This window comes from Leopardus geoffroyi, chromosome B2 (assembly GCF_018350155.1).
Source record: "Leopardus geoffroyi isolate Oge1 chromosome B2, O.geoffroyi_Oge1_pat1.0, whole genome shotgun sequence".
In the NCBI taxonomy this organism is placed as follows: Eukaryota; Metazoa; Chordata; class Mammalia; order Carnivora; family Felidae; genus Leopardus; species Leopardus geoffroyi.
The window spans coordinates 54020436-54035564 of NC_059332.1; the positions used below are offsets into that span (position 1 = coordinate 54020436).

The 15129-nt window shown below is 38.4% G+C and overlaps 1 protein-coding gene across 30 annotated transcripts in view; it reads right to left on the minus strand.

Annotated features, from left to right (window-relative positions):
• Positions 1-15129, minus strand: part of DST (dystonin) — a 495699-nt gene that overhangs the window by 95181 nt on the left and 385389 nt on the right. For 29 of the 30 annotated variants that reach the window (XM_045498616.1, XM_045498614.1, XM_045498603.1 and 26 more), the window contains 7 exons: positions 14959-15085; positions 12394-12453; positions 11331-11572; positions 9996-10125; positions 7011-7210; positions 4340-4835; positions 1334-2805 (listed from right to left, as the gene is read on the minus strand). In XM_045498616.1, coding sequence (XP_045354572.1) covers positions 1334-2805; positions 4340-4835; positions 7011-7210; positions 9996-10125; positions 11331-11572; positions 12394-12453; positions 14959-15085 — 2727 coding nt within the window. The remainder of the gene's footprint in view (positions 1-1333; positions 2806-4339; positions 4836-7010; positions 7211-9995; positions 10126-11330; positions 11573-12393; positions 12454-14958; positions 15086-15129) is intronic. The other variant, XM_045498595.1, reaches the window with a different exon arrangement.

Consider the following 15129-nt stretch of genomic DNA (forward strand, 5'->3'; position numbering starts at 1 on the left):
CCTGCCAGTTTTATTTTTTAAGGTTAACACTTCCTTCACCTTCAGAAATCAAGATCTACACAGAATCACAGATTTTTAAGCCCTGAAGGAACCAGGCCTTAAATATATTTTATAAATACCAAATGACCATAACAAGAAGTTAGTTTTCAAAAGTCAGTCACCTAAATAGCGTTATTAAAGATGAGCAAAGGAAACACTATGCCAAGTATAACAATGTAGAATATGATAGTCCATCTGATTCATATTCATTTCTCATGGGAAATAATTTATAGTTTTGCAAGCTCTATTTTCATTTGACCTTGTTTTATCCTTTATGTGCTAGTGGTGGGACTTACCGTCATACTGGTCTTTACTGCAAAGCAAAACATACCTCATGAATAGAACAAGACCCACACCAACCCCAAAGACTGATATAGGTCCCATGCAGTCTTAATACTTAGGACCTCCTCGGTGCAGGGTTGAACCTGTCTTTGTCCACTGTGGAGATGCAACTCTCACTCATACTGTCATAAATGAGGTCAAAACCAATGACACTGAATGCCGCCCACCATTTTTATCTAATGTTCCATTTATTAAGCATCACTCAGTGCCATCAAGTGGCAGATGTTTCTTGGCACGGAGGAGCTTGCAGTCCAATCAAAAATATTTTTTTTTTCCTAATCCTCTGGAGTGTGAGCCCAAGATCTTTGTTTTATAAAACCAGGATTACAACATGGAACTCCACTCTGCTTTTACAAATATGAACTTCTGGAAGAAAAAGTTTACAAAAGAAATTAAATTAAGAAGGATAAGAAGACTATAAAAAGGGAAAGAGCAGGAACAGACTATAATTCACCATCTAAACAAAATGCTGGGAGACAAACATGAAGAGAACAAGCTTTTTGTGTTATACGCTGGCCTCTGCAGCAGAGTTCAAAACATGGCTTTGCTCACTCCAGATGTCAGTTGTAAATGACATCAGACGCAGACTCTAAAATGTTAGTTTCAGGCTTGCCTAAAACTTTTCAAGTACCCTTTGACCTCTTGATACTATCTCAGGTTTTATTCCATGAGGGCCCAAATCCCTAGTAAGCTTGCAAGTCCCCACATGCCTGGATGTTACCCCCATAACATGGTCCTTCAGGCTCAAACGCTCGCTACATGACAGCCATATTAGAAGGTTCTACAAAATAGGCAATCTCCTTCTGATACCAATTATAAATTTATTTTAGTAACGAAAAATAATAAAAATTTATTTTTCTAATAAAAATAAAAAACAAAGATATGAAATAAAAATTCTCTTTAAAAGTGAAAATTAAAATTTTTTTAAATATAAAAATGAAGAATTCCCTACCTTGAACACATTAAGCTGTTGGTTAATGGTCTCTGTTTCCATACCAACAGGGCCTTGAGACTCTTCATGTTCTTCAGCCTTCTGAAGCAGAGTAGAGAATTCCTTCAGTTTGCTGTAGAATTCTTCAAGACGCTCAACCGTCCCTTCAACTTGCTCTTCTCGGGCTTGTGCTCGGTCCAGTAACTTGTTGCATTGTTTGCTTAAAGCTTCCAAGTCCCTTTTGATTCCAACAAGATCAGGAGAGGTTTCTTCCATGGCCAGCATCCTCTTGCAGGTTTTATTAGCATTGTCGTTGCTTGCTATGAGGGCTTCTAGTTTCTTCAGAAAGGCTTTGATATCCTCCTTTTGCTTTTGCAATGTTTCTACATCTCTCCCCACTGGGGCCATACTATCTAGTTCATCATCGAACTCTGCAAACTGAGAAAACATTTCTCGGATGGTATTCTGGAAATGCCCAATGCCCTGAAGCTTGGTTTCTAAGAATGAACACCTTTCATCAACCTGTTGACTCAATGTACTATGTTCTTGAGCTAAGGTTTCTGCTTGTAATAAAACATCAGAGGTTCCCTTTGAGTCTGAAGCTTCTACCACAAGGTCTTGTGCAAGCCCTTTGACCAAATCTACCTGATGTTTCAAGGTCTGAAGGGTCTTCTGCTGAGTCTGCAACACAGTCAGGTATTTGTTACTGTAGGCCTGGGGTCCTAAGGAATCATAGACATCTAGCTGCTCCTTTGCACACTGAAGCTGCCTTTTAGCTTCTTTGGAAACTTCTTGAAATTCTTTAAACTTCTGGGCCATGTTCTCCAGAGAGAACTTCTTACTGTGAAGTTGCTCGGTGACCATGTCTACTTTCTGGATCAGTGATTTATTCTCATCTGTAACAGCCTCTTTATCTACCTCACAGACACTGAGCAAGCTATTGGCTGCATTGTTCAGCAGTTCTACCATCCCGAAGTGTTGGTTCATTTCCTTCTGCAGAGACTGTAACTTGGCAACAGAATTCTCTGTTTCAGCAGGATCCAAGCAAAATTTTATTTCCTCCAGGTTATTTTGACATTGGTCTATCCATGGCCGGAGAGTCTCTACATGCGCTCTGTACTTGAGGGCTTTTTCCAGTGAATCTTTTACCCTGTCTTCCCGTTCTTTCACCTGCTTATTAAATCCATCCCAGTTGGTTTTAATTGAGTTAAGTTGTAACTGTAAGGCTGCCTTCTCAGACCCTTGTGTTTTTAACAAGAGATTTTCACCTTCTGCAATGGTTTTTTCATAAATATTAGCCTGAGCAGACAAAGTTTTACTAAAGTCTTTCTGATCTTTAATTAAGGACTCCAAGACATCGAGTTTGGCTGATATGGGGGGACACTTGTTTTGCTCTTCTTTCTTTGTATCCAGCCAAGCCTGAAAATCTCGAGACATTTGCTGAAATTGGTGAGAGCTCGCACAGGCTGACTGAAGGTGCTGAACATGATTCTCTAAAAATGAAATCACAGACATGTTTATTTTTCATCAAAATGTAATTCTGTCTGCGAAAAGCCAAAAGACCACCAAATAAACGTACAGAACTGGCTAAAAGGAAAGCCTGTTAGCACTAACTGTAAGAACTACAAGTGAGCTCAAGTCCAACATGGAGGCTGAGGAGGAGCAGGAGGGGAGCACCACAGGAAGAACAGAGGCTGTCAAGGCTAGATCCTGGAGCCAACTCCATTCCAGTACGAGGAAGTGATAACTGTTCAGAGTTCACGTTATTCTGATAAATAATTCACCTCCTGTAAAATCTGACTTTTCCACTTCCGTGATTTGTACCTGTCATAGGGGCACTACGGAGCACCTGGGGACTACAGGGGTTAGGGTTCCAGCCTGGCCTCTCAAAATGCTGGAAGACCCTGGACAGATGACTAAACCTCCGAGCCTCATTTCCCCAAATGTAAATTGGCAAAATCAATAGAAGCTATTGTGGCGATTAAATGACAGCACATGTAAAGTTCTTAGCTTACTGCCTGTCACATAAAAGTGGTCGTAACAGGAATAATCACCAACACACTAGCTAATATTCATTACCAATATCCTGTCAAAATAAAGGAGTAAATCTGAAACGGCTGCTATGATCAATAAATAAATCCAATCAATTAAAAAAGTATAAACTGAGTATTTACTAGGTGCAAGGCATTCAGTGTTACTTTCAAACAGAACAAAGATAGCAGCCAAATGCAGGCCATTCTAACGTGCAGTAACTCACTACCACTGCTTCTGACACATCCTGGCTCATCTGTCACAGAATTATGGCCACAGTAGGTGAGAGAGAAACATAGTGCCAAATGCTTCTCTTTCACACATTTCTTTAGAAAAGCTGTCTGTGGCAGAATGAAACAAAGTAACTGTAGATGAGAAAATGACACAAAGCCTTTTTAATAACTGTATCCATCTGTTTCTCTGATGCAGTGAAACTGTCACAAGACAAAAACGTTTAGATCTTTTACCTTATTTTACTTATTTTTTATTTTTTTTTAATGTTTATTCACTTTTTGAGAGACAGAGACAGAGACAGAATGTGAGCAGAGCAGTGGGCAGAGAGAGAGGGAGACGCAGAATCTGAAGCAGGCTCCAGGCTCTGAGCTGTCAGCACAGAGCCTGACGCGGGGCTTGAACTCACCAACTGTGAGATCATGATCTGAGCTGAAGTCGGATGTTGAACTGACTGAGCCACCCAGGTGCCCCAAACATTTATATCTTTTAAAAACCAGGTTGAAATATCTGAAATTTCAACAGGCATTCATTCAAGGGATTTTTGCCAATTATGTGTGCAGAATTTCCCCCATGCTGCATCTGCACGTGAACACAGAATGACTCTCTGTGCTCATGTGAGTGGCCCCTTCTCCATCTACAATTTCAGTGAGGGCAGACTCTCTTTAGGGTCCTAGCTTCCTGGCAACAGCTTGGAAATACAGAGCAGGCAATACTTGATCTCTATTTCCAGGAAATATATGTATTAAAAGAAGACAGACGAACCTGTTTTTTGTTCAATATCCTTAAATGACTTTATGATGCCTTCTAGTTGCCTACTCAGTTCTGCTTTCAAGTACTCTTCTTTAACCAGTGCTGACAAATCCTCACAGAGGGCCTGGGCCACCTTTATCTGTTTCATTTCCTGCTCCAGTTCCTGCTTCATTTTTTGGGCTGCTTCCAACTGCTGGTTCATGGCATCAGGGTGCGTGCTCACGGCCGTACTGGTGATGAGTTTATTATCCAAGTCACTCAGTTTATCAGAAAGGCTTCTCAGCAGGCTTTGATACTGGGTGCTCTTAATAATGGCTTGGTCGATCCAGTCACATCTGTCACTCAATTGTCCTGTTAGGCTGTCCCACTTTTCGGTCACAGCTGCCAGTTGCTCTTTCACAATCCCATGGAAAGAGGGGTGTTCACCAGGTCTGCTCAAAATGCTCTGACCAGCTGCAGTTAGCTGCTCATATTGAGGCTTCCGAGTATCAAATTCTTGCAGCAGGATCTAAGGCAAAGAGGTAACAAGGGTAAATAAACATACAAGTTAGTGGATAATTATGGAAAACAGAGCTTTGAGTTTCTAAACAGACATAAATGGTATTTACTTATCTAGTTTTTACTTTTGTTTTTTAGTTCCTGTTTTCCTAGCTTTTATTTCAAGGGCAGTGCAATTATCTTGAATTAATCCAAAGAGCAGTGGTGCTTCACAGAGATAACATTTTGTCTAAAATAATATCCCTCAAAGGGGAAAAGAGAGTAAATATAGCAGTCTGGGCAAAATGAACAAAAACCCATGTACAAATTTTCATATACAAAGACAAGCACTGCTATTGGACAAGTTCATATCACACAAACACCAAATTTGTATTTTCCTACTTGTAGTTGTCTCTTGGTAGGATATTTTAAATGCTCTATAGCATTTTACACCAAAGGAAATGTTCAGTGATAACAATGTTAGAATACATTAACTCGTGGTGCATTGATTTATAAAAGCTCTTTTAAATATAAGATTATTGACATTTATACTCTATATAAAAATTTTAGCCAATAAATCATGTTGCTCAGGGGCGCCTGGGTGGCGCAGTCGGTTAGGCGTCCGACTTCAGCCAGGTCACGATCTCGCGGTCCGGGAGTTCGAGCCCCGCGTCAGGCTCTGGGCTGATGGCTCAGGGCCTGGAGCCTGTTTCCGATTCTGTGTCTCCCTCTCTCTCTGCCCCTCCCCCGTTCATGCTCTGTCTCTCTCTGTCCCAAAAATAAATAAACGTTGAAAAAAAAAAAATTTAAAAAAAAATCATGTTGCTCAGAATGTGCAGGCTCAACACTGACTCTCGTTCTAAAATGAATGATCTAAAAATTTCCTTTTTATATTAAGGTTTTAAATGTTTATTATTTTGAGACAGTGTGCATGCATGTGTGTGAGCCAGTGGGGAGGGGTGGCTGGGCGGAGGGGCAGAGAGAGAGAGAGAGAGAGAGAGAGAGAGAGAAAATACCTAGCAGGCTCCGTGCTATCAGCACAGAGCCTGATGTGGGGTTTGACCCTACAAAATGTGATATCATGACCTGAGCCAAAAACAAGAGTCAGACACTTAAGCAACTGAGCCACCCAGGCACCCCCTAAATTGTAGTATAATATTTTATCTATCTTAGGGAGACTACCAAGACTAGGGGCAATTATTTCTGCCAAATATTTATTTATATCTTTGGTTTTCACTATCTTCAGGGTAAGAACATATATGGACTAGGACATGTTGACTCTAAACTACCAAGACTGATTTGCGTTTTCAAAAGTATAGGATTAGCCACACGGCTCTAATACCACTACATACACAGGAGGAAATCTAACTGGAACCACAATGGAGCTTTTTCTCTCTGACTTAAATTTCTTTTTTTTTTTTTTTTTTTTTAATTTTTTTTTTTCAACGTTTATTTATTTTTGGGACAGAGAGAGACAGAGCATGAACGGGGGAGGGGCAGAGAGAGAGGGAGACACAGAATAGGAAACAGGCTCCAGGCTCTGAGCCATCAGCCCAGGGCCTGACGCGGGGCTCGAACTCACGGACCGCGAGATCGTGACCTGGCTGAAGTCGGACGCTTAACCGACTGCGCCACCCAGGCGCCCCTCTCTGACTTAAATTTCATGTATTTTTTTTCTCCTTGTGGATTTATCCACTTTGTAATTAGACTGGTCTAACCCGCTCTGTTTCAAGGTTCCCTCTCTGTTTTGCTTACTCTTTCTCCTCTTCTTATTCTGTCTTTCCACCCCTCAGGGCTGCACTGCATGAGTTTTACAAGTTTCATTATCTTCTACCACAATCAAAATGAATAAAACCTCAAAGGAGCAATTTCTAAACAATAAAAAGCATATACCAGCTTCTCATAAAAAATGTAATTACTTATACAATCACATTAATATTTCAAAGAAGGCCCTTTTTAACAGGGTCTGCACAAACCACAATATGACTTAAATGATCAAGGGACTTGACACACTCATGGGCTCAGGAGACTGCTGCCTCCTGGCTTTGGTTCCCTGGGGGTTTCCCCACTAACCTCAGGATGTTATCTTATGGGCATCTGAAACATGACAAATACACTTCAAGGCAGTTTAAGCACATACTGTCCACAGCTAATGTATTTATAATGAAAACACTTGTCTTATTAAGTCAAGTCATGTAACACTCACCTGCACCTGCTGCCTTTGTGTGTTTAGCATATTTGGGTCAATTGACAAGGGCCCAAGAACACTGACCATCAGTTCTTTTTCCACAAGCCACTGTTTTAACTGAGCCTCTACAGTCTGGAATTGGGTTAGATTATTAGAGGATTCTTCCAGTTTTTGTTGTCTATCAACTGTTAATTGATTGAGTTCTTGCCACTTAGAATCTAAAAGAAAAAGATAAAAAATAAAAGAGGTGTTTGGTTTTCATACATTAACATCACTACATGTATGAAGACTGCAGGATAGGACTCAGAATGATACATAGGTGGCTATCATTGCATCTTTGTAACTCTTCTTACACAGTCGATTAAAGCCGACTCTAAGGGTTAATGGCATTTAATGATACAGATTTTATGATGCTGGTGCTGGGTATCAACCGAAGTACATGAAAAATAAATTTGAATCTGACCCTAGAAGATAATGTAGAATAATATGGAATATTCCTTTAAGCAAACAGCATCCAGAGATCCTCATTTCTTCTAGAGGTCCTATACAGTCTGTTTATTCAACAATAACTGCCCTACTAGAACAATGAACATTAATTCTTTCCTTTAATAGGAAATCTTCAATGATCAATTCTGGGCAAATGACTCCCACGTTTGTATATCCACGCCCATTCTATTTTATTTAAATCACCACTGACAACCAGCTGCTTGAAAGTTACACTAGGAAATCTCACCAACCCTTCACACTTAACATAAAAAAAAATCACTTTTTATTCCTATCGAAACTGGCAGATTTTTCCGATTTTAGATTACTTTGAAAGGTTATTCTCTCTTCCACGTCACTGAGAAACAATAATTCAGAATGTTCTTTCATGACTCTCCGAACTCCTATATCCTTGATCATAAAACCTGAAACCCATCCTTTACATTCCTAGTGTCCTAACTCCATTTTGGTCCTCATCATGGTGTGCCTAGACTAGTGTTTCTCAAACCCCAGCTGCATTAGAATGACCTGGAGGGATACAGGTTGCTCGGCCCCATCCCTAAAATTTACAATTCAGGAGGTCTGAAGTGGGGGCTGAAATTCTGCATTTCTGGAAAGTTCCCAGGTGACACTGATGCTGTTGCTCCCAGGACCACACCTTTGAGAACTATAGTCCTAGACTACTAGTCTTACCACGGGTTTCCTTGTAATTAGGGTATCCCAGCTGCAACCAATTTGGTTCAAAAATAATTTCCCTTAAAAAATCACTTAAATATGTCATTTCTGTGCTCATATCCTTCCATAACTAACTCCTCACCACCTAGATGATAAAATCGGAAGACTTCAGCCTCACATTCAAGGCCTCCCACAAACTGACCCTAATCTACTAACAGTAGAGGGTATGCAGTCTGAGATGAAACCTCTAACCTAGCCCTATTTATCCTACCATTATCATCCAAACAGGCTTCTGCTTACATAAGCCCCATACCTAACACAGCCCTATCTCCTCTCTGTATACCCCAGCTCTGTCCTTCATCACAATTCTACTAGATTTCTCTGCCAGGAAGGCTTTCAAGCTGTTCCCACCCTCACACAGTATGCTCTCTGAGGCCAAGAGTTATTGACCAGCATTTGAACACATTAGTCACTCAATAAACAGTTACTGATGGGCATGATTAGTTGACCTGACAGATTTTTTCATCTAGCGCAGTACAATAAATGGCTGTTTTTAATAGAACCCAGTCCCGAAAACCTCACCTAATAGCATCATTCTATATGGCATATTCCAATCAAATATAATCTGACAACAAAATAATGCAATTCAAATAATGAATTGGGAGGGAGAAATATCAAAATCTTATCGGGAAGATTTTTTGAAATATGCATTTCTTACTCTCACTCCTATTCTCAAATATCTTGATAATACTGTCCTAAGTAACTCTGATACCCCAGGTGACAGCCACTGAATTAGGGACAAATTAGTTATAATGCAATAGGAGTCTATAGTTGGACTAAATATAGCTTTGAACATTAAGATCCCTTAAAATAACTTTTGAAACTAAAACATATTTACAGATTTCTAAATTTATCATAGCATATCTGACTCTAATGGAAGGACAATATTTAGCTAAACATAATGGAACAATTGAAAGTAAAAGAATTCTTATTATAATCATAGTAAACACACAGCAGTTATTATGTGCCAGGTTTAGCTTGTCTGAGCCGTACACACATTAATTCATTGAGTTCTCCAAACAATACTATGAAGTAGGGAAAATTAGTACCATTGTCTTACGCGCATTTTCCTTATCATTATAATAGTGAAATGGGGTGATAAGATAATAGAGCTTGTGAAGGAAGTTCCTTGTTTAGGAGAAACCGTTTCTATGGGGACAGGATAGAGATGGGAGGATAACTCTAGATAAAGAGTGAAAATCACTAGATTTCTGTAGGGAGCTACTTTTTAACCCTGATAGGGGAAGAGAAGAACACACAGTAGGGGCCAAACGAGTCCCAGAAGGAACTTCATGAAGGAGAAGGGAGTTTGTCTTTTCCAGACCAAAGGGAATATATATGTGTGTATGTATGTACGTGTGTATATATATATATATATGTGTGTGTGTACATAATACATACACACACACATATACACATGTAAGGAATATTTAAACTAAAATATAATAAATTATAAAAGAATAGAAACACCAAAAATCAAGTAAAAACCAGTAATGAAAACATGTTACTCAGTGCACAGCATTTTATTTCCCAGTATCTACCCTCTTCATAAAAATAAACTTAGTTATGGTGTTTAGCAAGAAAAATACAAGATATGCCAAGTCTCAGTACAATCTAATTTGAAATAGTATTTTTAAATATGCAACATTTTAAACACGAAACATTAAGGCAAATTCAAAAGTAAACTGAGGCTGTTGGATAAATTTTTTTCTGATAAAGACTGTGATTAAAAAATAATTGTGCTTCTTTCTATCGGTGGACTCTGGTTTAAGTAACATAACATACCAATTTCTGTCAACATCTGTTTCCATTTGGGGGCCTCAGGAGTATCTGGGTTCTCCTCCAACAGCTCTGTCAATTTGTCTTTCAACTCCTGCACTTTGTTTACATTTTGCTTCAGTTCTGCCTCAAATGACTAACAAAAGGAAAAAAAACTGTGTTAAAGTATGTCAATATCAAAAGACAAAAACACAATTACAACAGACGAAAATATCTACTATTAGGTGCTGAAATGAGTGAGGACCAGAATTCAGCAGATAATTATTCTCCTTTCCTCTTCTTAACCAATCTTCAACTATCTGATAAAGGAATCCCAAAGAGGAACACTACTGTGGAGAAAATTACTCCATTTTATGTGGAGAAAATTACTCTAGACCCTAGTACCTAGGAGTGATTTCTTATTATCCTCAAACAAATCCCTTTGGAAAAAAGGAAGATGGCATCCATATTGTAACTGAGAAGAAAATCAGTCTGGATAAAAGCTGCCAGGTTTGAGAATCTACTGGTGAGTCAATGCTTTTCTGGATAACACATTATAGAACTCAGATATAGGTAATCACATCTGTAGACATTTTTGCCATAACCGCCACAAAAAGTCATTTCCCCCATCTTGACAGTTGCAGAAAGAAATACCATCTATTGAAGAAAGGGAAAGCATAAGCTACCCTATTTTATGCTGGACAGGACAAATCCCTAATACACCTACATAAATCTTTTCTAATAGTTGACTGGTTAAAATCCCAGACTTAACATGATTTAAAGGTGGCAAAGCTGGGGCATCTGGTGGGCTTAGTCAGTAGAGCATACGACTCGTGATCATTGTAGATTGTAGGTTTAAGTCCTATGTTAGCTGTAGAGATTACGTAACAATAAAATCTTTAACGTTTTATTTTTTGAAAGACAGAGAGACAGAGTGTGGGTGGGGGAGGGTCAGAGAAAGAAGGAGACACAGAATCTGAAGCAGGCTCCAGGCTCCATGAGCTGTCAGCACAGAGCCTGACATGGGGCTCGAACCCACTAACCATGAGATCATGACCTGGGCCAAAGTCAGACACTTAACCGACTGAGCCACCCAGGCACTCCTAAAAATAAAATCTTTAAAAAAAAAAACAAAGAAAGGTGGCAAAGTTACCCCAAACAGTTCACTCATCTTTGTAATGCCTGTGTGTAAAACAGATTCCTATTATCATCACTTTCTACAGAAAAACATATGAAACAAAACTGGTAAATTATTTGCTGAAGGTTATAGAGCTAGAAATCACAATAGGGGTCCTGAGGGTCCCATCTGAATGCTAGTCTGTTCTTTTTTAGGTCTTCAATAAATATATCCACAGAATATACCTTGTTCTGCTCAACTTGAGTCTTCACAGCTTCCGCATCTGTAGGTGTAGGTGCCTGATGCCATTTTGTTGCAGTTTTATTCATCTTCTGTAGCCACTGCATCATTGCACTTGATTCTTCCTGAGCCTTTTGCAATTTGGAGAGTTTGCTATTCAGTTCAGATATTTTGTCCTTAAGTAAGAGGCCAAGATCTTCATAACCATGGCTTATGTCAGTCATATCCTTTTTAATGGATGTTAACCCTAAAAGTAAAAAAATAAAATAAAATAAAATCAGATGGACACATTTTCAAGACAGTTTAGAGTTAGAACTCTAGAAATAAGTTTGCTTTACATGTTATTCCCTTGTATTTTCTCTATATTAAGCCTACCATGATAAAGTCATAGAATTTTTAGAACTAAAGGGTTAATATTTCTAAAAGTATTTTTTTAGAATTATAATACTATTTAATAACAAACAATTTAGGTACATTGCATAATACCAAAAACCATAAAATGCTATATATTAATTTCTTAGAAATCAAGCTCAAGGAAATAGCTCAAAGAATGTTATTCCAAGTAACAAAATATCTTAAATTACTTAACCAGAAAAAAGGAACATAACCAAATACCAAACTGAACTACCAGGTTTCACTAACTTCAGATGAACAAAATTGCATGGAATGTTATATTAATATGATACTGATGGCAAATGACTATGATAATAAATAATTATTTTAAGTCAAGGTTGAAATTTCAATATAACTACTGTTCATCTCTAAAGATTTTTTCTCAAAAACAAAAACAAGGGGCGCCTGGGTGGCTCAGTCGGTTAAGCGTCCAACTTCAGCTCAGGTCATGATCTCGCGGTCTGTGAGTTCAACCCCCGCGTCGGGCTCTGTGCTGACCGCTCACAGCCTGGAGCCTGTTTCGGATTCTGTGTCTCCCTCTCTCTCTGACCCTCCCCCATTCATGCTCTGTCTCACTCTGTCTCAAAAATAAATGAACATTAAAAAAAATAAAAAATAAAACAAAAACAAAAACAAAGTTACTGTAATCAATAAGCACTTAAAGTTACTATTCACCTTTATTTGCCAAAATTTCTTGAGTATCTGTGGCTGCTCCTTCACCATTTATTATTCCACCTGCAAAATTATTAACACTGAAGTAGTCATAGATTTCAATAGTATTTCTACACGTTAACAGTAGACTGCATTAACTCAAACCCCATAAACAGTAGTCATTTACAAATGTTATTACTATTTGAAAATGTAGACCACTGATTCAATTTCTAAATCAAATAAAGGTCGAAAATTTTAAGAAACTTTCTTGTCTATAAAATTCATTCTTAAAGTGGTAAGGTAACATGATCACTTTAAATACTAGTGTCAATAACTTTAGATTAATACAGTAATCATTAAGTATTAATTATAAAACAATTTTGTGATAAAATTGCTTTATTGCTAAATTTTAGTGATAATGTCCTTGAAGCTCAAAAGTTGCTCACTATGTAAGTGTGTTGCATGAAGCATAAGTGACTGACAGACAAATCCTTACTTAAAAATTTGAAAATTGTCTGGTACAGTTACACAGTGTTATTATGGGTTTAATGGAAACAGAATGAGGTACAAAGACATGAAAAGTTAAAAGTAAAACAAACACACAAACCCTATTACTAAAACCCACATTATGTCAACACAGAGAGAGAAGAGCACAGTGGTTAGAAATGCCTGGGCTTCAGCGTATGAGTCACCTGAATTTAAATCCCAGCCCCACTAATTACTAGCTGGGTGACTGGACAAATTAATCACCACCCCAACCAAACGGGTGGGGATAATAATATCTAATTTAAATGCAAGAACACTGTAGGTATTCAAGACAGTTAACTGACTGCCTAGCAAATAGGAACTACTCAGTAAGTAGTAATTATTATTCCTCTCTAATTATATAAACATCTAGCCTTGGTTCCTTTTTCATAAGCAGAGTATTAAAATACTGAATTAGACTTTCTCATGTGAGTTTGCATTGGCTTCCTATCTAAAACACTAGACACATGAGAACAAGATTAAAACAATAATATTTCAATATCTAAATCTTAATCTAAGTTTGATCTCTTTAAAAAAAATCACACATTGACATTTTGGTTGAAAGTGAACATATCCTGATGATGCTCAAAAATGATTCCTACCGTGCTTGTTAGTTATCAAGAGTAGGAAAAAAACTTTTTTTTTTTTTGTACCTATTGCAAATACAAAGTGGACCTGAAGAACTAAAAACACAATAGAATTCCTTTTCTAAAAACAAAGCCAAACAAAACACTTGACATTTCAGGAAATGTGATTAGAAGAGAAAGGAGAGGTCATCACACCATATATAACATAAGTGGGCCCTTAAATGGGGTTAATAGAGCGGAATAAATGGTTGAGAGAGGCCCAGGGGGAACATCGGTCTCACAAGAGGGGCAGCTAGGGGGCTGGGAGGGACAGATAAACCACAAAGGATACTCAGAGATTCTCAGAATAAAGATACAAGATTTGCCTCCATCTGTTCTTGTATTAAAAAAAAAAAAAACACACCAATTTTAACAACATAAATATGTTTTAAACTATTGGGGCGCCTGGGTGGCTCTGTCGGTTGAGCATCCGACTTCAGCTCAGGTCGTATCTCACAGTTGGTGAGTTTGAGCCCCGTGTCGGACTCTGTGCTGACAGCTCAGAGCCTGGAGCCTGCTTCAGATTCTGTGTCTCCCTGTCTCTGCCCCTTCCCCATTGATGCTCTGTCTCTGTCTCTCAAAAATGAATAAACATTAAAAAAAAAATTTAAACTTAAAGCATATCCACAACTTAAATGGACTGTAGAATTATTACTTACACATGACTCTCCCCTTGTGTTAAGTGGCTCAGTCATGACTGCAATTTAGATATGCTATAGTTGTTTTCTGTACAAAACAAAGTAGATGCTAAAGGAGATGGGAATTTTTTATTTTTTTATTTTATTATTTATCTTGTTGAGAGAAACAGAGACACCCCAAGCAGAGGAGGGGCAGAGAGAGAGAGGGAGAGCGAGAATCCCAAGCATGCCCCGCCATCAGTGCAGAGCAGACACGGGGCTTGAACCCACGAACCCTGAGATCACGACCTAAACCAAAACCAAGAGTTGGTCACTTAACCGAATGGGCCACCCAGAAGCCCCTAGATGGGACTTTAATTTTTTAAAAAAGGAGAGATTCACCCTACACAAAAGAACTGCTTCTTTCTTTCACCTCACCTTTCCCAGGAGACCAGACTCATTTATCAAATATTTCAAAGAGGATTTGAGCATCTCCATTAATTACGGTAAAAAAAACAAATTAGAATCTGCTCTTTCCTCTTCCCCAATCTAAAGCTCCCTATTCTTACGTATCAATCTGGCTACATTTCAACTGGAGCCTCTAAGAAAATGACCAGAAGAGGGATCTGAAATTTGACTCATTACAGATACTCCTCCATATGGGGAGCATACTTTTGGTGCATGCATATACATGCCATCTTTCTTGTCACTTTTCTTTTGTGTTTACTTTATGCATCAATTTAAAAACTAAAGTAAATGAAAGTAACAGGGTCAGACCCAATTCTTAGGGGTTTCTCCACGGATGTAAGTAAAGCACATACCTGATTTGACCGCTGCTATTGCCTTTGCAGGGGTAGTGACAGCACTGATTAGGTTACATAGTGAGATCCCACTGTTGTTTACTTTCTGAATCTCTGGTGTTTTTGAACTCCACTTCTCTTGTAATTTCTTCAGATATGAAAACACATTATTTTCCAGTCTTCATAATAGTT